This window comes from Nerophis ophidion, linkage group LG05, assembly GCF_033978795.1.
Source record: "Nerophis ophidion isolate RoL-2023_Sa linkage group LG05, RoL_Noph_v1.0, whole genome shotgun sequence".
Taxonomy (NCBI): domain Eukaryota; kingdom Metazoa; phylum Chordata; class Actinopteri; order Syngnathiformes; family Syngnathidae; genus Nerophis; species Nerophis ophidion.
The window spans coordinates 34,920,493-34,948,218 of NC_084615.1; the positions used below are offsets into that span (position 1 = coordinate 34,920,493).

Sequence of the window (27,726 nt, forward strand, 5' to 3'; positions counted from 1 at the left end):
TTCCATTGCGTCCTACCAGGCCTGGGAATTAAACAGTAACCTGGATTGGGAAACCTCAGCGGGTTGACATTCATCGAAAAAGTACAGGACAAAAACTGCAGTGCAAAGGCATAGGAGTCGTTCGTAGGACAATGTGTACCATTGTGGTGGTCCGTCCTACTGACTGGAGGGGTTGTTGTCCCTCCAACAAAGGGGGCACTAGGATGTAGAGCGTGTCCTCACTACCTCCATTGAGGCTCCGCGTCAATGCTCTGCTGCCCACAAGTTTCAAACTGCAGTTGTCTCCAGCAAAACAAGAATTTGATTTTGTTTGAATGGTATCTGACACACATTGGTCAAAAACTGGCTAAGGTCAAAGGTTAAATAAGCGCAGCTATTCAGTCACAAGTCAGGACCAACTGTTACTGTATGTCACAGCGTAGATTTTATCATAAAACACAAATTTAACTTTTTCCTCTCAATACTACCTTTGAGCAATTGTATTATATATATATTTATCTCTTGTCTATAGTGTAAATATACATATACTATATGAAGGCCCCATTAATGCTGAAAAGTACACACAGGTTTTGGAGCAACATATGTTGCCATCCAAGCAATGTCTTTTTAATTGCTTATTTCAGCAAGACAATGCCAAGCCACCTGTTACAACAGCGTGGCTTCTTTTTTGTGCAAATATATTTTATTAGATTTTACAGTTAAAATGACAAACAGTCACATCCACTCATACACACACACACATACACACTTGAGGAGAGAGGTGCACATGAACTTTAACAACTCAAGGTTTACAGTACAGACATTATTAGAAAATATACCCATATATTGTATATATATATACATACACACACACATATATATATCCATACATATATATATATATACATATATATCCATCCATCCCGCTGCGGCTCACGATCAGCAGGCTATCGAGATCACAGCAAAATGGATGAACATACCTCGGCATCAAGGATCCTCAGGAAGTGTTCACAAGATCACCTCCCGAGGGCCTGTCCACCGTACACACTTAGAGGGAAAAAAAAGGAAAAGTTACAGGGCTTAATCAATACAAAACAATAATCACAAAAAAAAAAAAAAACAGAACAAAAAAGCAAGTAAACCATGACAAAACCATATCAGAAGTGACACAAGAAAAACAAATGTAGTGTTGAATCAGTACAAAAGATAATAATAAAAATAAAAAATAAAAAAGGAATAAAACTACAAAAAAATGGCAGTTTAGTTTTCCTTTAAATGTCTATAAGTTATGCTTCAATATATGTCAGTAAAGGTTTCCAGGTTAATTCCCATTTATTCATATTTGTAGAGTTTATAAATCTTATTTTTTCAAGAGTCATTACATTCACAAGTTCATTTAACCAGTTCCTGAAGTTGGGTGCAGATAGAGTATTCCAGTCTCTGAGAATGAGTCTTTTGGCCAAAACCGTCCCAAGCAGCAACACAGTTCTAATATGTTTTGGAAGCTTTTGTGTTTCTGAAGACCACCCAAATAAGATCATATCCCTATCAGGGACAATTTTTCTCTGATATACCCCCGAGTAAAAAAAGAAAATGCTGGACCAAAATGATTGAATAATTGGACATCCCCAAAACGAGTGGGACAATGATCCTTCAGCAGATTTACATTTATCACAAAGTGGAGATGTATCCGGATAAAATTTGTGTAATAAAACTTTAGAATAGTAAAAACGATGAATCACTATGAACTGTATGAGCCTATGTCTGCTGTTAATTGAGCACTTGTGAATTTGAGAGAGTGTCTGTTCCCATTGCTGATTGGGTATTGTTGTTCTTAGTTCCTGTTCCCATGCTCTTTTAACACTGTCTGCTGATGTCATGGACATAATGAAGCAGCTGACAAATTTAGCGATAAACTTTTTACTTGTGGGTGGTAAATTTAATAGTTCTAAAAGAGGATGTTTTTCATTTACCAGCTGAGACTTTGAAATGTTTTCTTTAATAAATGTTTTTACCTGCAAATAGCAAAACCAACTGAATTGGGACAAATTGAATTTGATTCGCAATTGCTCAAATGACACAAGACTGTCCTCGACATAAATGTCTTTTATGCATTTAATTCCATTTGAGTACCAGTCAAAAAATGTTTTATCTGTTATCGATGGAATAAATGCATGATTGTGATATATTGGTGAATACATAGTTACATTGGAAATATTCAATTGTTTTTTAATTTGAGAAAGAATTTTGATAGAATTTCGTACTACAACACTATGACTTATCGATTTAATTGAAGAGACTGGTTTAGTAAAAAGTAACGATAGCAATGATGTATAAGGTTTCACTAATGACTGCAGTTCCAATTTCAGCCATAAGGGAGCAGAATTAAGAGATTCATTATTTGGGGACCCCATCTTCCAATAGGTCAATGCGTTCAGATTTGATGCCCAATAATAATTTTTGAACATTGGAAGACCCAGTCCCCCTTCCTCTGTAGATCTAAATAAGTGCTTTTTGGATATTCTGCGTTTTTTACATCCCCCCACAAAATCTAGAACTAAAGATTCAAGTTTTTTGAAAAAATCTACAGGAATTACAATTGGTAAATTTTGAAAAAGATAAATACATTTTGGCAGAGTGATCATTTTAATAGCATTCACCTTGCCTAACATAAAGAGAGGTAGGGTCTTCCAATACTCAATACACACTTTCAGTTTCTCAAAGGCTTCAATAAAGTTCAACTTTAGTAATGATTCATAATTTTTAGATATTTTTAAGCCAAGATAGCATATGTAATTTTCTGCGACTTTAACTGGATTTTGACTGATCTCAACGTTATCTCCTAGGAACATAAGCTCACTTTTGGACCAGTTTATTTTATAACCAGATATTCTACCAAAAGAGTCTACATATTCTAAAAGAAGTGGTAGTGCAACTTCTGGCTCAGTGAGTGTAACAAGTACATCATCTGCATAAAGGGAGATGAGACTCTCTGATGAGCCCACTGAAAATCCTTTAATATTAGAGTTCATTCTTAAACCAATAGCCAGTGGTTCGAGGGCCAAATTGAAGAGTAAGGGCGAAAGGCAGTCACCCTGTCTCACACCGCGATGTAATTCAAAACTATCCGATATTACATTATTAGTTATGACATATGATTTTGGTGCAGAATAAATTATTTTAACCCATTTTATAAAATTTTCTCCCAATCCAAATAATTTGAGAACATGAAAAAGATAAGCCCACTCAATTGAATCAAAAGCTTTATGAACATCCAGAGTCAGGACGGCAGCCTTTTTGTTTCCTGTGCAGTCTGAGTACAATACGTTCAGTAATCTCCGTACATTGCCAAAAGAAGGTCTGTCCGGGATGAAACCGACCTGATCTGGATGAATAATTTCTGTTATGTGGTTGCTTAACCTTGTTGCGAGTACCTTAGTTAGAATCTTATGGTCTAAATTGAGCAGGGAGATAAGTCTATAATTGGCTGGATCAAGTGGATTTTTTCCCTTTTTTGGTATTATACATATATGGGCTTCATACAAAGAACTTGGAAGTTTGTTGTTCACAAAAGAATCATTTAACATTCTAAGTATTATAGGGGATAGTATTTCACTGAAAGCTTGATAAAACTCCGCACCAAATCCATCTGGACCAGGACTTTTATTCAAGGAGAAAGATTTCAGTGCTTTTTGCAGTTCTTCAGTTGAAATAGTGTTGTCTAAAGAATTCTGAATTTGGACTCAGTTGAGGTAAGTTTAATGAGGTAAAAAAATCATTTAAATCATTAACCGATATAGCTGAATTAGATTTATATAATTCTGAATAAAAGTCTTTGAAGACATTATTGATATCCTTTAGATCTGTACATGTTTCACCTGTTTTTGAGCATATTTTGTGAATAGCAGCTTTGGCTTGATCTCCTTTGAGCTGTCTAGATAGAAGTTTTTGTGGTTTATCGGATATTTCAAAATGTTTTTGTTTATTTTTCAGCAGGAGTTTAGATACTTCCCCATGAAGAAGAGAGTTGTATTCATTTTTCAGTTTCAGCATCTTATTGTAATCAGACTGCAAAAGAGAATTTATATGAATTTTTTCCATTTCTTTGATTTCTTTTTCTAATTCTCTCTGCCTTTTTCTTGTTTCTCTTTGTTTTGAGATTTCAAATGAAATGATATATCCTCTCACAGTAGCTTTAAGAGCTTCCCACAATGTGGAGTCTGAGACCTCTCCGTTATCATTCACCTCAATAAAATCTTGGATAATCTTGTTTATATACTCTTTAAAATCTTCATATAATAATAGTTGTGGATTAAATCTCCATATTTCTTGATATCATAAGATTATTAATAGTTTTAGTTGAGTTAGCAATTACATGAGATTTAGTTGACAATCTATCTAAAGTGGGGTCCAAAAGGCAGTTAAAATCACCACCAATGTAGATATGAGAGGAGCTATCATCAGGAAGTAGACCAAAGACTCGATGGTAAAAGTTTGAGTCATCAGTGTTTGGTCCATAGATATTCAAAAAAGTTACTGGATAGGATGTAATATGACCATTCAATAAAATAAATCTCCCATTAGGGTCAATTATTTTTGATGTAAGTATGAAAGGCACATTTTTATGAAATAAAATAGCTACACCTCTAGCTTGTGAAGTAAAGGGTGCGTGATAAACCTGAGATATCCAGCTTGTTTTAAGTTTGTGTTGGTTGTCTTTACAGAGATGTGTTTCTTGTAAGAATACAACATCTGCTTTTAATGAATTTAAATGTGAAAAAACCTTCCCTGCTTTAATATTTTTGGCTAAGCCCCTAACATTCCATGAAACTAGTGTGATTTTTTTCTTACGAGTTGACATTATGGTGTTTTAGGTTTTTTTTTTTTTTTTGTCCTTACATGAAAAAAAACCTTAGTAATTAGTAAGTTGAAATATGATTGTACATCTCTTTCCTCCACATTCATGCTCAGATTCACACATACACAACACTCACACCCCATTGTTCCCCCTCCCTCGGTTCCCATCGTGTGTAGTTCAATGTTTTGGAGTGAAATCTCCATTGTGGTGATGTCCATAAGATGTCGTTTTGGACGATTCCCCAGTCCATGAGTCCCCCACCCCCATCTTCAGGCGCAGGGCACATGCTCGTATCTGCGTTCATTGCCCCAAGCAATTAGTAGCTCGGCAGTGAAGCGGTTTTTTTTTCCTGCGACCTCCGGTGAAATAAACCTCAGTGAAAAAGTGTATTTCTGCTTTTATACTTATCATAAGCCTTGTGTGGTAGAGCCATTATTGATAATTAGTCACTCAAATGTTTTATAATAAAGGTCTTAGTGTCTGCAGGAGAGGTAAACACCTTTACCTGGTCGTTGTACTCTACATGCAGGCGAGCTGGAAAACGCAGCATAAACTTGATTCCCTTCTCCCGCAGCATGTTCATTGCCTCTCGAAAGGCCCGTCTTTGCGCTGTCACTTCGGCAGTGTAGTCTGGAAACAGGAACACGCGCAGGCCGTTGTAGATCAGCTCCTGGCCGCGGCTCAGTCGAAGAAGTAGCTCCTTATCCTGGTAGAAGTGTATTCTTGCGATGATGCTCCTGGGTCCCTTGCCGTTACCATGGCGAGCGAGCGGGACACGGTGCGCGCGGTCCACCACCACTGGCTTGGAGAAGTTACTCGCTCCTAACAACTTTGGTATCAGGTCCGCAACGAAATCCGTAAGTCTTCCCTTTTCTTCTTGCTCTGGTATCGCGACTATTTTTATATTATTCCGTCTTGAGCGCCCTTCCAATTCGTCTATTTTAGCTACCAATTGTTCGTTCCTCTTCTGCGTTTGAGCCAATTTTTGTTCGAGCGCTTCAATGCGGCGCTCGTGTTCAGAACCTTGCTGCTCCGTGTCCGGCACTCGGTTGGTCAGTGCCGACTGCTTGCTTGAAAGAGCCTCAAGCTTTTCCTCAAGCATGTCAAAACGTTTGTTTATAGACTCGAGTATCTTATCCAGCATCTTCTCCAGAGTTGATGACGCCATCTCAGCGCTAGCCTCAGGCTCGTTTACGGCCACAGGTGACTCTGATTGCTTCCCTCTTCGTGTCTTGGGCATAATCGTTGTTATCTATATCTTAATAGGGTCAAATTTACCCAGAGGGATATGCATGCATATAATTGACCAAACGTTGTCAGTTTAAAAAAAAAAAGCAGAATTAAGATTAAATCTTATAGTTTTCACCGGAGTAACTGCAGAGGCAAACTACTGCATGTGCATCTTAGCCACGCCCCGGAAGCCTCGTGGCTTCTTAGTAAGAGAGTGGAGGTACTAGACTGGCCTGTCTGTAGTCCAGCCCTGTCTCCCATTGAAAATGTGTGGTGCATTACGAAGCGTAACGGTGACCTCTGGACTGTTGAACAACATAAGTTGTACATTAAGCAAGAATAAGAAACAATTCCACCTGAAAAGCTTAAAAAATTGGTCTCTTCAGTTCCCAAACGTTTACTCAGTGTTGTTAAAAGAAAAGGCCATGTAACACAGTGGTAAAAATGCCCTTGTGCCAACTTTTTTGCAATGTGTTGCTGCCATTAAATTCTAAGTTGTACCATGAAGTACCATGAATCCCATTAACGTGGACCCCGACTTAAACAAGTTGAAAAAATTATTCGGGTGTTACCATTTAGAGGTCAATTGTACGGACTATGTACTGAACTGTGCAATCTACTAATAGAAGTTTCAATCAATCAAGTTCATGATTATTTGCAAAAAAAAAAAAATAAATAAATAAAAATCAGTTTCTCAGTCGGAACATTAACTGTCTTGTCTTTGCAGTCCATTCAATTGGATATAAGCTGAAAAGGATTTGCAAATCATTGCATTCTGTTTTTATTTACCATTTACACAACGTGCCAACTTTACTGGTTTTGGGTTCTGTAGGATGTTTGGCTTATACAATGTGTAAATGTAATAATGTAATACATTTAAAAAAAAAACATGGCAAATTATCGTAAGCAGTGAAAGACATTTGATATTGTGGGAAAATATTGGCAATTTTATTATGTAATACCCTGAAAAGAATCAAATATATTTTTTGAAAAGGTCAAAAAATTAAAATTCTTCTATTTAGGGGTGTATCGATTTGTTTTAACAATGATTTGCTTTGATTCAGAATATGTGGTTGATGTTACAGTTTAGAAAGTTCAAATTAATTTAGTAAGTTTTCAGCAAACACATTCAAGCAGTGTGACTGTTAAGTAAATACTGGATAATGGACACGGCAGGTGAAGTTTCTGTTGTTTCTGGTAAGGAAATCACCGCGGATTACAGTCGTTAAAATCCCTCAAGATAATTAGAGCAGCATCCGGATGTGTATTTTCATGGCCATTGTTCATGTCATGTATTTCTCCTCTTTAGCGGCGGTGTGTACAGCACGCTCACAATAACTTCCATCCATCTTCTACCGCTTATTCCCTTTGGGGTCGCGGGGGGCACTGGGGCCTATCTCAGCTACAATTGGGCGGAAGGCGGGGTACACCCTGGACAAGTCGCCACCTCATCGCAGGGCCAACACAGATAGACAGACAACATTCACACTCACTTTCACACACTAGGGCCAATTTAATGTTGCCAATCAACCTATCCCCAGGTGCATGTCTTTGGAAGTGGCAGGAAGCCGGAGTACCCGGAAGGAACCCATGCATTCACGGGTAGAACATGCAAACTCCACACAGAAAGATCCCAAGCCCGGAATTGAACCCCAGACTACTCAGGACCTTCATATTGTGAGGCAGACGCACTAACCCCTCTTCCACTGTGAAGCCCGCTCACAATAACTTATCTGACTTAACTTCAAAGTCAGATATTCCACATTTTCACAGCGGGAGTTTGAAATCCTATGACAGTACGTGCGCCATGCTTGTTTAACAAGGGAAGCCCTTCCTCCTACCCAAGTCTTGCCGCTGAAGTTGAAGTTCCTCCATCATGCTTTCCAGAGATTGAACATTTGCCAGTAGCATAATCAGAAGAGTTAACCTTCCTTTTTCTAACCATGAGTCAATGGTCAGCTCGTCCCCATCTGCCGCACTTAAGTTGTTGTTGTCTGTTGGCTCGTGTTCATTTCACACGACAGTTCTTTTTGATTTACTTTTAGTCTTCTGAAGACAATGTACTTTAGTTTTAGTCACCAAAAAGAATTAGTTTTAGTCAACAAAATTCCTCAACGTTTTAGTCGACTAAAATTACAGGAAAATGTGTCAACTAAAACATAAAGTATTGCGGACAACACATCTTGGAGTTGTCTTGAAAACTTTGATACATTATTATTGCAGAACATCACAAAAACTGAAGACCAGCCCTTGTTGTGATGAGCTTCAAGCACACCTGTGAAGTAAAAACCCTTTCAGGTGACTATCTCTTCAAGCTCATCGAGAGAATGCCAAGAGTGTGCGAAAAAGTAATTAGAGCAAGGGATGGCTATTTTGAAAGGACTACAATATAAAACATATTTTTAGTTATTTCACCTTTTTTGTTAAGTACTTCAATCAATTAATCAATCAAAGTTTACCTATATAGCCCTAAATCACGAGTGTCTCAAAGGGCTGCACAAGCCACGGCGACATCCTCGGCTCAGATCCCACATCAGGGCAAGAAAAAACTCAACCCAATCAGATGGCAATGAGAACCCTTGGAAGGAACCGCAGATGTGGAAACCCACACCACCTGGGCAACCGGTACAATGGATGTCGAGTGTATCGAGCATTATAGTGTGAGAGTCCAGTCCATAGTGGATCTAACATAATAGTGTGGGAGTCCAATAAATAGTGGATCTAACATAATAGTGTGGGAGTCCAGTCCATAGTGGATCTAACATAATAGTGTGGGAGTCCAATAAATAGTGGATCTAACATAATAGTATGGGAGTCCAGTCCATAGTCGATCTAACATAATAGTGTGAGAGTCCAATCTATAGTGGATCTAACATAATAGTGTGGGAGTCCAATCCATAGTGGATCTTACATAATAGTGTGGGAGTCCAGTCCATAGTGGATCTAGCATAATATTGTGAGAGTCCAGTGAGTCCATAGTGGATCAAACAAAATATTGTTTTGCTTGAGTCCACAATATTATGTGGACTCTCACATAATATTGTGAGAGTCCAGTCCATAGTGGATCTAACATAATAGTGTGAGAGTCCAGTCCATAGTGGATCTAACATAATAGTGTGAGAGTCCAGTCCATAGTGGATCTAACATAATATTGTTATGCTAGAGTCCACAATATTATGTGGACTCTCACATAATAGTGTGAGGGTCCAGTCCATAGCGGACTGGACTCTAGAGGATCTAACATAATATTGTGAGAGTCCAGTCCACTGTGGATCTAACATAATAGTGTGAGAGTCCAGTCCATGGAGGGGCCAGCAGGAGTTCATCTTGAGTGGAGACAAGTCAGCAGCACAGAGACGTCCCCAACTGATGCACAGATGAGTGGTCTACCCTGGATCCCCACTTTGGACAGCTAGCGAATCATCAGTGAGGCGCTAGCTTTTACATAACTCTACATGTGTTCAATCATAGTTTTTATGCCTTCAGTGACAATCTACAATGTACAAACCCCGTTTCCATATGAGTTGGGAAATTGTGTTACATGTAAATATAAACGTAATACAATGATTTGCAAATCATTTTCAACCCATATTCAGTTGCATATGCTACAAAGACAAGATATTTGATGTTCAAACTCGTAAACTTAATTTTTTTTGCAAATAATAATTAACTTACAATTTCATGGCTACATGTGCCAAAGTAGTTGGGAAAGGGCATGTTCACAACTGTGTTACATCACCTTTTCTTTTACCAACACTCAATAAATGTTTGGGAACTGAGGAAACTAATTGTTGAAGCTTGGAAAGTGGAATTATTTCCCATTCTTGTTTTATGTAGAGCTTCAGTCGTTCAACAGTCCTGGGTCTCCGCTGTCGTATTTTACGCTTCATAATGCGCCACACATTTTCGATGGGAGACAGGTTTGGACTGCAGGCGGGCCAGGAAAGTACTCATACTCTTTTACTAAGAAACCACCCTGTTGTAACACGTGGCTTGGCAATGTCTTGATGAAATAAGCAGGGGCGTCCATGATAACGTTGCTCTGGATGACAACATATGTTGCTCTAAAACCTGTATGGACCTTTCAGCATTAATAGTGCCTTCACAGATGTGTAAGTTACCCATGCCTTGGGCACTAATACACCCCCATACCATCACAGATGCTGGCTTTTGAACTTTGCGCCTATAATGATCCAGATAGTTATTTTCCTCTTTGTTCCGGAGGACACCACTTCCACAATTTCCAAATATAATTTAAAATGTGGACTTGTCAGACCACAGAACACTTTTCCACTTTGCATCAGTCCATCTTAGATGATCTCGGGCCCAGCGAAGCCAGCAGCGTTCCTTGGTGTTTATGATAAATGGGTTTTGCTTTGCATAGCAGAGTGTTAACTTGCACTTACAGATGTAGCGACCAACTGTAGTTACTAACAGTGGTTTTATGAAGTGTTCCTGAGCCCATGTGGTGATATCATTTACACAATGTCGGTTTTTGATGCAGTTCCGCCTGAGGGATCAAAGGTCCATAATGTCATCGCTTATGTGCAATGATTTCTCCAGATTCGCTGAACCTTTTGATGATTTTTCGGACCGTAGATGGTAAAATCCCTAACTTCCTTGCAATAGCTAGTTGAGAAATGTTGTTCTAAAACTGTTCGACAATTTGCTTACAAAGTGGTGACCCTCACCCCATCCTTGTTTGTGAATTACTTAACATTTCATGGAAGCTGCTTTTATACCCAATCATGGCACCCACCTGTTCCCAATTAGCCTGCACACCTGTGGGATGTTCCAAATAAGTGTTTAATGAGCATTTTTCAACTTTATCAGTATTTATTGCCACCTTTCCCAACTTCTTTGTAGCATATTCAACTGAGTATGGGTTGAAAATGATTTACAAATTATAGTATTACGTTTATATTTACATCTAACACAATTTCCCAACTCATACGTAAACAGGGTTTGTAGATAGTCATGAAAATAAAGAAAACACATTGAATGAGGAGAAGGTGTGTCCAAACTTTTGGCCTTTTATTGTATATTTGGGATGGCAAACTAGCCGAGCACAGTTAGATTTTTTTCGATCTTAGAAGCATAAATCGATGTCAATCAATCGTTACACCCCTAATTCTACCTCGTGTCATGAACCAGAAAGTAAACTAACAAACTCGACAAAACCACAAATTTGTCACTTTTTCTTCTTTAGTCTTTCACCATTTGTGTCACACTACAACCACCCCGCTTTAAAACAACAAACAGTACCATCCTGTCGTCTCACGCCATCTTCATCGCATCTTTATTTGAATAAGAAATAGACGCACGCACGAACACAAACGTGACGCTCGGCAAAGGAAACCATTTGATAACATGATATGATGAGAAGAACAGGAAAAGAAGGTCGAAGTTTGTTTTCCCAATTGGGTGCTTCTACAAAGTGCGTACTTATTTGCTTTGTGTGTGTGAGAGAGAGAGAGAGAAAGAGAGAGAGACAAGTGCATTATGTAAGGCACTAGCGGTAATACTATGAATGCCAAGTGACTCACACACACTCCGGGAAGCCGCTTGGTGCGAGCACAGTAAGGCCGGCGAGGCGAGGCCAGTTAGCGGATAATAGCGTGGTAGTGTTAACAAGTTTTTTTCCGTATGCCACTCTTTCGTCGATCCATCGTTTATTTGCGGCCATATTTTGCCCGCCGATCCAAGCTGGCACGCCACGAATGCCGATGAGCCTGGGTGGCGAGAAGGCGACTGACGTTACGTAAAAAAAACCCCCAAAAAACACTAGGCTTTTCACAGGAGCACAGTCTGGCTTTTCTTCGACCCCTCATGGACCGCCAGTGTGCGCTGCTGTGATACCAAAAAGGAGCTTGGGGCGCCATCTGGGACCCCCGTCCGAGTGGTCCCATGAGGCCAGCCAACGTTTTCTGTGTGTGTTTGTTGAGAGACAGGTCGAGACGTCCTTTCTTCGCCAAGTAGGGTGTGTTTGTCGCTGATGTAACGTTGTCAATTGTGCACATGTCTTGTGTAGGTTTGTGTGTTGATTCAAGCTTAGAAAGGAGCAGGTCCACACTGGTGAGCTAACAACAGGGCTTGAAAGGAAAACAAGAAATAATAGATAAAGAAATAAATCATCTGTTCCAAGGTCAAACTGTGGCTATCACACTGTATGCTTAATGTTTTAAGCCCAATTTTAAAGGCCTACTGAAATGAGATTTTCTTATTTAAACGGGAATAGCAGGTCCATTCTACGTGTCATACTTGATCATTTCGCGATATTGCCTTATTTATGCTGAAAGGATTTAGTAGAGAACATCGACGATAAAGTTCGCAACTTTTGGGCCCTAATCGAAAAGCCCTGCCTTTACCGGAAGTTTGTGCGCGTGACGTCACGAGTTGCAGGGCTCCACACATATTCACATTGTTTTTAATGGGAGCCACCAGCAGTAAGAGCAATTCGGACAGAGAAAGCAAACATTTCCCCATTAATTTGAGCGAGGATGAAAGATTCGTGAATTAGGACATTGATAGTGAAGGACTAGGGAAAAAAAAAAAAAGCAACGGCTACGGGCAGCGGCAGTGTGAGCATTTCAGATGTAATTAGACACCTTTACTAGGATAATTCTGGAAGATCCCTTATCTGCTTATTGTTTTAATAGTGTTTTAGTGAGATTTTAAAGGTTATAAAGACATACATTGAGGTCGGATGGCTGCAATGAACACGCAGTGTCTCAGAGAAAAGCCGAGGAGCCTAGCTCACAGCTGCCTTTCAAACAGCTGCTGCAGGACGACGAATAATCCAATGATTTCTCCGGTAAGATATATATCACAATTTCCCCATCCAAAAACATGCTGGTTGACGTAGAGAAACATGTTCGCTTGGCCGCTCTTGAGTTAAAGCTTCACAACAAACAAAGAAACACCGGCTGTGTTTTGGTTGCTAAAGACAGCTGCAATCCACTTCTTTCCACCTACAGCGTTGTTCTTTATAGTCTCCATTATTAAATGAACAAATTGCAAAAGATTCAGCAACACAGATGTCCAAAATACTGTGTAATTACGCCATGAACAAAGACGACTTTTAGCCGTGTTTGGTGCAGGGTAATATTTCCTTACAGTCCGTGACGTCACGCGTACGCGTCATCATTCCGCGTCGTTTTCAACAAGAAACTCGCGGGAAATTTAAAATTGCAATTTAGTAAACTAAATAGGCCGTATTGGCATGTGTTGCACTGTTAATATTTCATCATTGATGTATAAACTATCAGACTGCGTGGTGGGTAGTAGTGGGTTTCAGTAGGCCTTTAATAGTCTTCATTGTCATCCAACAAAAGTCTACCTTAAAAGGGCCCTATCATGCAAAAATCCACTTTTCTTATCTATCAGTTTCTGCTTATGTGTATTTGGGATCTGCATAAGTCCCGAAAATGTAAAATCCAACCATGAAGGCATAGCAGAGCTATTTCCAAAACAATCTTGCTTTCCTTCATTCTTCCTCCAAGCATTCTGTTGGGAATTTGCTCCTTTTGTGACGTCAGCGGATCATCCACATATGGTCGAAATTTACCCAAACGTCCTTGCGTGAGTGAGCCATTTTCAATTGATGTAAAAACCTACAACAACATGTCCACAAAGAATCCCAATGAAGGAAAATGCTCTGTTGTTGGTTTGCTTTATCCAGCACAAGCCACGACTCAGACTTTCAGCCTCATCTGTAGTAAAAAGTGCCTTATTTTTCAACTTTTACGATTTGTGGCAAAGTGCCTTCAGCTGTAAAGAAGTGGCTTCGAGTGTGTGCCAACGAGAGTCCTGCTTCACCCACAAACCTTGGATTTTCCGTAAAACTATTTTTTAATGGCGGAGTCGGTGACTATTATATATGGCTGTGGAGGGGACAATGAAACACCAAGTAGTAATAGTAGGTTAGAAATGTCTGAATGATACGTTAGCAATGTTAGCTAGACTGACCATACGTCCTCTTTTCCCCGGACATGTCCTCTTTTGCGGGACTGTCTGAGGTGTCCGGGCGGGGTTTCTTAAATGCCACAAATGTCCGGCGTTATGACAAGGTTGCATGAATTTTCAATGTACTGTGTGTACAGAGTTACGAGGGGTTAAAAAACAAAACAACTTGTGAAGGTGTGCACACGCAGCATTATTCGTGAGGGAGGGGCATAGACAGAGAGAGTGAGTGAGCGAGGTCGTGGATTGGTTGTCAATCAAGGCATACCAGGTCAACAGCCATACAGGTCACACTGAGGGTGGCCATATAAACAACTTTAACACTGTTACAAATATGCGCCACACTGTGAACCCACACCAAACAACAATGACAAACACATTTCGGAAGAACATCCGCAGCGTAACACAACATAAACACAACAGAACAAATACCCAGAACCCCTTTCAGCACCAACTCTTCTACTTTGAAAAATGTTTTTGGTGGAAGATTTTGCATATTTTGTGTGTTTGCCATAAAAAAACATAGTTTTGTTTGACAAAAAAGGCCGGAAAACAAACAAAAAAACAACATGAAAAATAAAATTTGAAATGAGGAATAGATCTGAAATAGATGTCGACTAAAGATTTAAGCGTTAAATATAATATGTATGTATGCCCTGGCACACCATTATCAACATTTCATGACCGAAGCGAAACACTTCAGTATTCTTCTTCCTCCAAACACGACGAGTTGAGTTTATACCAAAAAGTTTTATTTTGGTTTCATCTGACCACATGACAATCTCCCAATCCTCTGCTGTATCATCCTTGTATCCATTTTGGTATAAAATCAACTCGTCGTGTTTGGAGGAAGAAGAATACTGAGTTGCATCCCAAGAACACCATAGCTACTGTGAAGCATGGGGGTAGAAACATCATGCTTTGGGGCTGTTTTTCTACTAAGGGGTCAGAACGATTGAACCGTGTTAAGGAAAGAATGAATGGGGCCATGTATCGTGAAATTTTGAGCCAAAACCTCCTTCCTTCAATGAGAGCTTTGAATGGTTGACCAAATACTTATTTTCCACCATAATTTACAAATACATTGTTAAAAATTCCTACAATGTGAATTCCTGGAATTTTTTTCACATTCTGTCTCTCACAGTTGAAGTGTACCTATGATGAAAATTACAGACCTCTGACACCATTTTAAGTGGGAGAACTTGCACAATCGGTGGCTGACTAAATACTTTTTTGTCCCACTGTAATTATATCTAACTATATAAGTTAGATATATAATTTATATATCTAAGTTATATATATAATACAAGTAACGATATAACTTAGATATATAACTATATAACTTCACCCTTGCTCCTGATGGGACCTGGTTAGCGCCTTGCATGGTAGCTCCCGCCATCAGTGTGTGAATGTGTGAATGTGGAAATAGTGTCAAAGCGTTTTGACTTCCTTTAAAAAAAAAAGGTAGAAAAGCGCTATACAAGAATAACCCATTTACCATTTAGATAGATTTTACACCAATGCACCCTAGAAGGGCTCATTATTGTACTTTAAGATAAAACAAAGTGTCCAAAAAGGGACAAACATGTTTCAGATCAGCCCCTTTGTACTTTTTTCTGAGAGTGTACATTTCTAAGGTTGTGGTCACATGACTTCCACTTTGTAGTCAATCTGCTTTCCTACACTTAATACTACTTGCACAATTGTGTAATATTCATTGCCGGTAGCTACTTGATGCTAAAGCTGCTAACTGCGCTCTACCAGGGTTGGGTTTTTGTCATCATGCTACGTTAAAACTTTCCACAGCACACTCCAATGACAAATACGTGTGTTGCAAGAGTGGGAATGAATGGTTCTTGTGTGTGTTGGAATGAAAAAAAAAACTATGCTGAAATATAAATGAGCAGAGACTGGTTGAGTTTCTGAATGAAGAAACAAAGACGGATTTAAAAGATGGTGTTGTGTGCTGTTGTGTGTCAAACAGCCACACACAAACTCTATTAATAATGTTTGGACCGTTAATGCAGTGCTTCCCAACTATTTATTGCAGACCTCCGCCAAGTTGTCACATTAAGTAATTATTATTACTGAGTACTCCAAAAAGTAATATAAAAATAGCCTAAATTAGCGCAAGACGTTACATCCAGTTCGTCAAACAATGAAAGTCTAAACATGTTAAAAAAATGTTTTATGTTAAAACAAAATTATCCTCAATCATATTTATGTGTATTCCTGGTTAATAAAATGAATAAAACGTCTGTTATTAAACATGGAAACTTTATTTTTTAAATATATATTTTTTACGCTAAAAGTGAACATTTATGTCTTATGTTAGCATAGAATAAAAAAATTTAAAAATTAAAACCATTTAATTTTTGAAAAAAAAAACTTTTCTGAAATAATTGAACTGTAAAAATATAATCAGATAAAAATCTAATGTGTCAATTTTGTGTTTTATGAAAACAAAACAAATGGCGATACAGTACTTCGGTTTATGTCTGAGCGTCTGGAATTAAAACCGGAAGTCATTTTTGAAAACTGTAATTATTCTTTGCTCCAAACACGTATTGATGTAAGAAATGTTAACCTTTCTATGTGTATGTGTTCTTTCTTGAATTCAAGAGTATTTCTTACCTTCTTTACCAAGTGCTGGCACTTGCATCTTTTTTTGCCCTATGTTGGATTACTTTGCAAACCATTATAAAAAGCAGAGACTGAGTAACGAATTATTTTTATTGGTTTATTTCATGGACAGATACGCGGGAAAACAGACAAGTTTGCTACGCCTATGTGTCCAGTCCATAGTGGATCTAACATAAACGTAAACAAAAACAGAATGCTGGACGACAGCAAAGACTTACAACGCCGTCTGCTGCACATGATATTTGATTAGTATTAGACCTGGCCCGGAGGCCACAGCTGCCTGCTGCTGTTTTGCACGCACCATCAGTGTTGGCTCTAGGAATTTTCTAAATGGGGCCCCAGGGACCTCATCAAGTTATAAAAATGGGGCCCCACAGTAAACTTTTGGGGTCCCACTTTTTTTGTAACCGTTTTGAAAACAAATGATAAATGTATGCATTATCCTGTTACAGCTCACATTCTATATTGTGTTTTGGAAAAAGGTTGTCATAAACGTTACTTCATTCTTAAAAAAAGAAAAAATGATATAAAAGAAAACACATTTTTATGCAAGGTATAAACATTCATACACTTTCTTCTTTTCTTCATGGATCTAAACTTTACCGCTGGCGTCATTTTTTTCTATATTTTTATTGCTATATTTTCAGAATGTGTTTGTCCTATTTTTGGCCAAAGTAAGGCAAAAAAATCCTTCTGAAGTTGTCTTTATTTTTTAGTTTTGATGCCATGATTTTAATAGTCCGGCCCGGGTGTGCACAGATTTTCCTCCATGCGGCCCCTGAGCTAAAATGAGTTTGATAGCGTTAGGTGGTACGATAACTGAAGTAACATACAAAAACCCAGGAAGATTTTTTTAAAAACAATCATTGGAAGAGTGAGGCATACGAAAACCAAGATGTTGCGCCTGAAAATAAAGTTATTTTCACAGTCATCACTGTATAGTAAAAGTATACAGGGGCAGATTTACATTATATTAAAAAGTCAAAATTGTTAGGAAGAATATCGATATAAGATACAAATCATCAGTGGTTTAGAACAGGAATTTTTTTGGGGGGGAAAAGGGATCTACCCAGACATGTGGAGCAAACGCACTCATATGACACACAAACACCAGAAGCAGACCGTAAAGAGACGAGACATGTCTTCAGAACCGCATGACGGGTGAAAAAAAGAAAACAATAAGAGTCTTATTTGAGACTTACCGTTGTCGCCAGGGCAACAGTAGCTGTCCGGGTCTGACTCATTGTGGTAGTAAAGGTCCATGGCCTGGAGGGAGGAGAACCTCAGCGTTAGTCAATGAAAACAACATTGTGATGATGTACTCTAAATGCTTTGCCTGGTGATGCAATAAGTGACACTCACAGCTGCTAACACGTTCTGCTAATGAGTCCAACCCTGCCAATCCAGTTTGAGTGGAGGGATTATGGGATGTTGTGGAGACAGAGCAGACATTGTGCTCCACAACAGCCCAGAAAAAGCAACGAGAAATAAAAGCCCATGGCAGACGCCGGACCTCTCCCAAGGACCAAATGCTGGTGGGTCACTGCCCCCACTTAGCCCCATTGCAAGTGGACTGTAACATCTAAAAGGTGAACCATAATAGAACCTAGAGTCACATCTTTATGCAAATATGCACCAAAAAGTTTGTCGATAAACCACACTTCTATAAAGTTCAGTGGATTATGGTCGTATTTACTGGTTCTAGTCAGGACTCGAGAAGCAGCAGCTCATATAGAGCAGTGTTTTTCAACCTTTTTTCAGCCAAGGCACATTTTTTTTATTGAAAAAAAAAAAAAAGCGGAGGCACACCACCAGCAGAAAACATTAAGAAAATGAAACTGAGCAGCCGATATTGACAGTAAAAAGTTGTTCTCGCAATTGTTGGATATGAATTCAAACCATAACCAAGCAAGCATCGCTGTAGCTCTTGTCTCAAAGTAGGTGTGCTGTCACGACCTGTCACATAACGTCGTGACTCATTTTTAGTTTTGTTGGTGTTTTCCTGTTTTCTATTTTGTTGTTGATTGCCAGGTCATGAACGGATGTACTTTGTGGACGCCGTCTGCTCCACATGTTGTAAGTCTTTGCTGTCATCCAGCATTCTGTTTTTGTTTACGTTGCAGCCAGTTCAGTTTTAGCTTCGTTTTGCATAGCCATCCCTGAGCTTCAATGCCTTTTCTTAGCAGCACTTGCCTTTTGTTTATTTTTGGTTTAAGCATGAGATACCCTTTTACCTGCACTCTGCCTCCCGCATATTGTGATCACGACAAACCATGTTCACGACATCTACAAAGCAATTAGCTACCTGCTGTCACCTACACAGTACAGACACTCAACAGCGGCACATTTGAGCATTATAGTTACTGGTTTGCTTAAAATATTTTTAACCCAATTAGGGAAAATTACATAATCTCCCACGGCACATCAGATAATATCTCACGGTACGCTAGTGTGCCGCGGCACAGTGGTTGAAAAACACTGGTTAAGATAACTCAGGGAGAAAGCTGTTACCGTAGTCTAACCTACTGGAGACAAAAGCATGGATTAGTCTTTGTAAATTTGCTTCAGACACTATTCCTTTGATTTTGGCAATGTTTTTCAGGTGGTGAAAAGCTGCTGAGCGGATGTTATTAAATTGTCAAAGTTTAAGCTAACCAACCTTGATCCTGCTGACTAACTGACCAACAAACTAATAGAAGAACAAACTAAAAACGCAAAGTCTGTAAATTTGTACAATCCTGCATTGAAGTTGATAAAGTTTACCTCCAGTTCTGGAGGTGACAGTAAAGTGTATTACAAAATGCTTGACAACTACCAAATATTACATATATTGTTTTCATTGTCAAACAATAAAAAAAAAATCTACATCCACCATTCAAATTAAGACTACAATTTTGTATAAATCTTTTTTCTTTCTTTTTTTTTTTTTAATTTGTTGATTGGATTTTGGACATATCCAGTCCAGAAATAAAATGTTTTTTCCCCCAAACAATTAACTCACAAAAATAATATTTAAAATGAAGTACAAATAATAAACTTGAAAAAAAAAACCATTTATCAGTCAAATAAGTACAGGCAAATATTGAGACGAATCGTCAGGTAACTGCACTCCTGAATTTAATTGATTGATTGATTGAAACTTTTATTAGTAGATTGCACAGTTTAGTACATATTCCGCACAATTGACCACTAAATGGTAACACCCGAATAAGTTATTCAACCTGTTTAAGTCGAGTTCCACGTTAATCAATTCATGGCACAAATATATACTATCAGCATAATACAATCATCATACAGGTTAATCATCATATATACATTGAATTATTTACATTATTTACAATCCGGGGGTTGGATGAGGAGCTTTGGTTGATATCAGCACTTCAGTCATCAACAATTGCATCAACAGAGAAATGGACATTGAAACAGTGTAGGTCTTACTTAGTAGGATATATACAGCCAGCAGAGAACATAGTGAGTTCAGATAGCATAAGAACAAGTACAGTAGTACATTTGATCATTTACATTAGGTTGTTTATAATCCGGGGAGACTGGATGTGAATGGAGGAGGGTATTAGTAAAGGGTTGAAGTTGCCTAGAGGTGTTGTTTTAGAGCGGTTTTGAAGGAGGATAGAGATGCACTTACTTTTAAACCTGTTGGAAATGTGCATTCCACATTGATGTGGCAAAGAAAGAGAATGAGTTAAGACCTTTGTTAGATCGGAATCTGGGTTTAACGTGGTTTGTGGAGCTCCCCCTGGTTTTGTGGTTATGGCGGTCATTTACGTTAAGGAAGTAGTTTGACATGTACTTCGGTATCAGGGAGGTGTAGCAGATTTTATAGACTAGGCTCAGTGCAAGTTGTTTTACTCTGTCCTCCACCCTGAGCCAGCCCACTTTGGAGAAGTGGGTTGGAGTGAGGTGTGATCTGGAGTGGAGGTCTAAAAGTTACCAGAATAGCTTGTTCTGGGATTTTTGGAGTCTAGATTTGTGGGTTTTGGAGGTGCTGGGGTACCAGGAGGAGCAAGCGGAATCGAAAAAGGGTTGAATGAGAGTTCCCGCTAGAATCTTTAAGGTGCTTTTAAGTTAAGTTAAAGTACCAATAATTGTCACACACACTCTAGGTGTGGTGAAATTTGTCCTCCGCATTTGACCCATCCCCTTGATCACCCCCTGGGAGGTGAGGGGAGCTGTGGGCAGTAGCGGTGCCGCGCCCGGGAATCATTTATGGTGATTTAACCCCCAATTCCAACCCTTGATGCTGAGTGCCAAGCAGGGAGGTAATGGGTCCCATTTTTATAGTCTTTGGTATGACTCGGCCGGGGTTTGAACTCACAACATACCGATCCCAGGGTGGACACTCTAACCACTAGGCCACTGAGTATGTCTATGTTGTGGGAACCATAATATTGGTAGCAGAAAGAAACAACCCCTTTTGTGTGAGTGGGTTTGGATGAGTTTAAATGGTTGAGGGAGGGTTTTTTTGGGGGTTGATGCACCAATTGAAAGTGTATCTTGTTTTTTTTTTATGTTGATTTAATAAAAAAAATAAATAAATAAAACAAAACAATCTGAAGTTGTCTTTATTTTTAAGTTATTGTGTCGTGATTTTACTAGTCTGGTCCACTTGGGAGTAGACGTTTCTCCATGTGGCCCCCCATCTAAGATGAGTTTGACACCCCTGGTTTATACAATTACAATTTTTGGGGGAAAAAAATTGCAAAACACATATGTTCTGAACCAAAACTAGGGCATTGTTTTTTTTGTGCGAAAAGGTTAAACATAGACAACCTCGCCTTGACTAAATGCAGGCCAGTCCCACCAGGGCGACGTTAAAAAGAAACACGACGAGTTCCTAGACAAGTTGTGGGTGTGCAGCGGTATGTATGTGTGTGTGTGTGTGTGTATGTGTGTGTGTGTGTGTGTGTGTGTGTGTGTGTGTGTGTGTGTGTGTGTGTGTGTGTGTGTGTGTGTGTGTGTGTGTGTACCGGCCCTCCTGAATCAGCATTCTGCAAGAACAAGCTGCAGCATTTTGACCCAGACTGGTTCTTGCCCCACTTTCAGGCCCGATTCCCACCTGATGTGCTTTAATGAAGCTGCGTTGCCAGGGCGATCCTGCGTTAAATCACTTCCCAGAAAGAGGCGAGAGGGGCCCCCTGACACTGCGCCACGTAAGGGATGCCGTATCTTTGAGGCCGTGCAGGATCGAAAGTAATCTGCCTGGCGACACCGGCTAACGTTATATTAATCTCTCACATCTCTTTTTCCTTGTACTTTCATTTTGAATGTTCACATAACTGTGTGGCGAGCATGTGACTATTATGTCAGGAGTGGCAGACAGAACATACATAAGTCGGCCCCACATTGACTCAGCCCTCGCAGTTATCGCGGCTCAGGAATTTCCCGATGCTCTGTCACGACACATATTAGTTTCAAGACGTCGCCGTCACTCAGGATCCTCTCAAAAGACCCAGCCGGCTCCAATCTAGTCGTCTGAGCCGACTTTTTTCTGCTCTTTCTTATCTCAACACTCACTATTCTCAAAGGGAGACAAGCTGAGACGTGTCGTTTGAACAAGTTGTTGACAAGTTCTCAGGCCGTTTTTTTGTACCATCCAATTTGAAGACATTTGTGGCGCCCCCTGTGGGTTGTGGTCAGAATGCTTTGGACGACATGCATACATATAATACAAATAGCCTTAAAGGGGTACTGCACTTTTTGTGTAATTTTGCCTGTCATTGACAATCCCTGTGTATGACAAAAACTAATGTCTTTCTTTTTTGTGTATTCTAAATCGTAAATAAACACTAGCATGAGGTGGCTAACAATGTAGTAGTGTTGTCCAGATACCAATATTTTGGTACCAGTACCAAAATTACTTCAATACTTTTCGGTACTTTTCTAAATAAAGGGGACCACAAAAAATGTCATCATTGGCTTTATTTTAACAAAAAAAATCATAGGGTACATTAAACATATGTTTCTTATGTCAAGTTTGTCCTTAAATAAAATAGTGAACATACAAGTCAACTTGTCTTTTCTTAGTAGGTAAACAAACAAAGGCTCCTAATTTAGTCTGCTGACATACGCAGTAACATATTGTGTCATTTATTATTCTATTATTTAGTCAAAATTTTTAAGGACAAGTGGTAGAAAATGAATTATTAATCTACTTGTTCATTTACTGTTAATATCTGCTTACTTTTTTCTTTTACTACACTTCCGTTAAAATGTAATAATCATTTATTCTTCTGTTGTTTGATACTTTACATTCGTTTTGGATGATACCACAAATTTAGGTATCAATCCGATACACAGCCGTTACAGGATCATACATTGGTCATATTCAAAGTCCTCATGTGTCCAGGGACATATTTCCTGAGTTTATATAAGCATAATATACATTTTAAAAAACCGAAAGAAGATGTTGTAATGCCCAAAAAATATCGACGTAATCATAGTAGTATCGACTAGATACGCTCCTGTACTTGATATCATTACAGTGGATGTTAGGTGTAGATCCACCAATGGCGTTTGTTTACATTGTGACGCCGGCGAGCTACGGTGTGTAGTGAAGCATGTTTAGCTATTCCTCGTCCTGCAGGGATGATACTTGTAAGAAACGTACTTTATTTGTCGCTATGGAGACGATGATAAGTAATTTAGAAGTAGGTAAAACACTGCAGGCTGGAGCTGGACTTTAGCCACCAGCTAGCTAGCCATGTCTCATAGTACCTCTTACTGGGGGTGTTTCAGTGTTATAGTTTCACCTTTATCGTTAATTTTTAAATCCAAAATGCTTCCGTTCTCCCTTTTTCTGTCTACACACTGTGTCTGCTTGTAAGTACTCTGTGATTTTGCGCTACCAAACATGCTCCTCTGCTCGGAAACCAGCAATGACACAACGTGATAACGACGGGGGCGCACGGGGGGAGTGGCAGACCGGTACTTTTTAGAGGCCGTATAGTACAGAATATGATTCATTAGTATCGCGGTACTATACTAATACTGCAGTTAATGGAATTCATCCAATTTGACCATAAAGCTCTCTAAAAAAACTTTTAAAAACCGCCAACAATAATCCATTTACATGCCGTGACCTGACTATTAACCAAGTTTTAGCGACATTTCTTATCGTAAGAGCTAACTGACAAACTATTTTTAGTAACTCGCAGCCTTGATCACAGAGATGAAACAAACCGCTGCAGCTATTGACATCCTGCGCCAGTGAGCTGTGCATCGCCTCTAAGTTGGTAAAGATGTGTGCTAAATTATAAAACATGAATCAGGGTTATGTCAGTAACGCGAAAAGTTGATCAACTTCGAAATGTTTGCTCCTAGCATTTTTTACCTCAGGGATATTATGCTGAATCTATCATCCAAACGAGGAACACAAGTCTAGTGCTGAGTGCATTCCGGTGAGAGCAGACATTGTACGGTAAGTGATTGTTTTATTATGTTCGTAGTTTTTATTCGTTGTTTACCACTTAGCAATGCAGCTACACGATGCTTAGTGTTTCACAAGAGCTGGATCTATGTATTACTCGGCTTCTAAAACTTGGACATCATCCTCCGTACATTCAGGCTCAAAAAATAAGGCTCTGGATTATCATTTGTCCTAAAGTAGTCATTGTTGTCTCTCATGAAATCTGCCATGAGTAGTGATAGTTGCTTCTGTTGATGGAAGTAGCGAATGTTGTGATGTGCTCTGCACAAAACATCAATGCGCCACAAAAATGTTTCGGTAATGATTATAATGACCAAAATACATAAATATTGTGTAAATAGTGTACATGTTATTACGAATGTGCCTGTTACTACATTACTTATATACTTACAGCATGTATATAAAATTATAAAGTTTTGGAAAAAAAAAACATACAATAGGGTTGTACATTATACCGGTATTAGTATAGTAAGACAATACTAATAATTCATATTCGGTACTATACTGGCTCTAAGTTTGGTACTGGTACCAAACTTTTGGTATCAGGACAACACTAATATACATTTTTAATTATTGTGTAATTGTAACGTTTTATAGGCGGAATAGATCAAATCCCTGTTACCTTCATTGTTAGCTGACTCTTGCTAGTGTTTATTTACAGTTTACAATGCATCAAAATGTCAAGACATATATGTTCCTGTCTCACAATAGGATTTGTGAATGTTCGGAAAAAAATTCCGAAAGAAAATGCAGTTCTTCTTTAATGTTCTGTAATCATTAGTAAATAACTGATGGACAATTATTTGCCAAGTCCAAAGATGTGTTGCCATGTTTTTCAAACAATTTAGCCAAAATTTTACAAACATGTGCTTGTCGATCCTTTAAAGGTGTGTATCTGATTCTGTGTAGATTTGGATAACCACCTCAGAGCAGGGTTGCCCAAACTTTTTTTCTCCAAGGGCTGAAGTGAAAATGTGAAATACAACTTACTTCATTAATTAATATTTATTTTTACATTTTTTAATGTTTTTATTTATGGAGTATAGAGAATGTTGCACCACGGTACTATTATTGTGACACACACGCAAACAGGAAGTGGTTGACGTGTTGAAGTTATGCCAGACGGCACTTAGTAATACGTTGATAACATGTTTTGTTATTGTATTTCACTGCTATAATTTATTAAAGCAACGTGAACAAATGGAAGATCGTTCTTATTTATAACAAAACATGGACTTTATCAAACGGAGTTTGCCGACATCGGAATGCAAACAACGCATGACCGAGCGGCGAATGCATTCACGCCATTGACCGAAGAGTGAGTGAGTCATCAAAACAAAGAAGGTGAAACACAAACCAGTAAAACCAACAATGGAGGTACATTGCCCCTATCGCAAACTGTGAATACACGGCTCGGCACGAAGAGGCGGCAGTGGTGGCGGCGATGCTGAACATCCATGCGACCACACACACTGCAGCCCCCAGGGAGCCACACATGAATGCTAAGGTAGAGAAGCTCAAGCGACCCTCCATCGCGTTGGCGGGAACGGCCGAGACGTGGTCATATTTCTTAACCCTTTGGGACGAATACAAAAGAGGAACCAAATTAACCGGTTCTGACGTAGTCACGCAGCTACTCGAGTGCTGCGAGGAGGAGCTAAGAAAAGACCTCACTCGCGCAGCTGGCAAAAGCCTCGTGGATAGTGATGAAAAGGATGTTCTTTTGGCTATGAAAGCACTCGCCGTCCGTGCAGAAAACATCATGGTGGCCAGGGTGGCCCTATCCAACATGCGGCAGGGACACAAGGAGCCCATCAGGTCATTCCACGCTCGTTTAAAGGGGCAGGCTGGCACATGCAAATACGAACTGAAATGCACAAAAGAGGACTGTGGCCAAATGAATGATTTCACAGAGGAAATCCTGCGTGATGTGATCGCTCGGGGCATAGCAGACCAAGAGATACAGCTGGATTTATTGGGCGAGAAAAATCAAAATATGCCATTAAAAGACATGGTAGAGTACATTGAAGCTAAAGAATCAGGGAAGCGCTCAGCCTCACGCCTGCTTGACACCCAAAATACAGACTCGATCAGCAGTTCATATCGGCGAGGGAAACAGCAAGACGTCCGCAGCAAAGGGGGCCAAAGGGCAGAAAAAACTAAAACGAAACCTGAGGAGCCCTGTGTCTATTGTGGTGGAACAGGTCATGGCAATACACCGCAGTGGCGCGTCCGGCGCGCTGAATGCCCTGCATATGGCAAGACGTGCAAGAAATGCAATCGGCAAAATCACCTCGACAGAGTGTGTCTGGGCGGCCGCCCATCCAGATCCCCACCAGAAGAGGCTGATGGGGCGCACGAGGAACAACAGACAGCAGCGCACGTAGAACTGTGCATACTCACAATGGACAGCGTCCACGACAAGATCTGCACACTGCCCTTGGCCCACCACCTTTATGATATGTGCGACAAGTGGACGAAACGCCCATCCAACCCACAGCCATACATCCGCCTCACCCTCGCCATCGAGCGTGAAGATTACAAAGCGCTGGGACTCGACCTTTGAAAGCACACCCGTGCTGTAACCCTACCCGCCATGGCTCAGACCGCATATTTCTGTCTCGCACAGCCTGCGTGGATCTCGGCATGATATCTGACAAGTTCCCAACTCTGGGTGAGGTCAACCTGGCGACCTCGGAGCCATGTAACTGCCCCCGACGCGCAGAGCCTCCAGTCACACCTACTACGCTCCCCATGCCAGCTACAGAGGCCAACAGGGAGGCGCTACGGGCGCACCTCCTGAAGCTGTATGCTCAGGGTACGTTTAACACATGCCCTCACCAGCCCCTGCCCAAGATATCTGGCCCACCACTTTGCCTCATGCTCGATAACGATGCAACGCCAGTGGCCCACCACACACCCATCCTTGTAGCCATACACTGGCCGAGCGAGGTGAAGGCTGGCTTCGACCAAGACGTTCGTCTCGGCGTACTGGAGGAGGTGCCGGTTGGCACACCGGTAACATGGTGTCACCGCATGGTAATATGTGCAAAAAAGAACGGCAAGCCACGGCGCACAGTTGACTTCCAAGCCCTGAACAAACATGCTGTTCGTGAAACTCACCACACACAGTCCCCCTTCCACCAGGCGAGGCAGGTGCCCAGTGGCATGTACAAAACTGTATTCGACGCCTGGAATGGCTACCACAGCGTCCCATTACACGAGGATGATCGCCACAAGACAACGTTCATCTCCCCATGGGGGAGGTACCGATACCTCTCAGCCCCGCAGGGATACATAGCGTCAGGAGACGGCTACTCACGGCGATATGATGAGGTAGTCACGGACATTGGTAACAAGACCAAGTGTGTGGACGACACGTTACTGTGGGCTGACAACATTGAAAAAGCCTACTTCCAGGCCGTGCGATGGCTCGACGTCTGCGGCAGGAATGGCATCATCCTCAACCCTGAGAAGTTCGTCTTCGCCTCTCCCACAGTGGACTTTGCCGGCTTCACCATCACCATGACCGACGTACGGCCATGCAGTCGTTACCTGGACGCAATCAGAGACTTTCCCCGGCCACGAAACATCACCGACGTCAGGTCAT

At 40.2% G+C, this 27,726-nt stretch overlaps 1 protein-coding gene across 2 annotated transcripts in view; it reads right to left on the minus strand.

The window, feature by feature from the left end:
* Positions 1–27,726, minus strand: part of sgk1 (serum/glucocorticoid regulated kinase 1) — a 118,601-nt gene that overhangs the window by 17,799 nt on the left and 73,076 nt on the right. For both annotated transcript variants that reach the window (XM_061900672.1, XM_061900673.1), the window contains one exon: positions 17,875–17,938. In XM_061900672.1, coding sequence (XP_061756656.1) covers positions 17,875–17,938 — 64 coding nt within the window. The remainder of the gene's footprint in view (positions 1–17,874; positions 17,939–27,726) is intronic.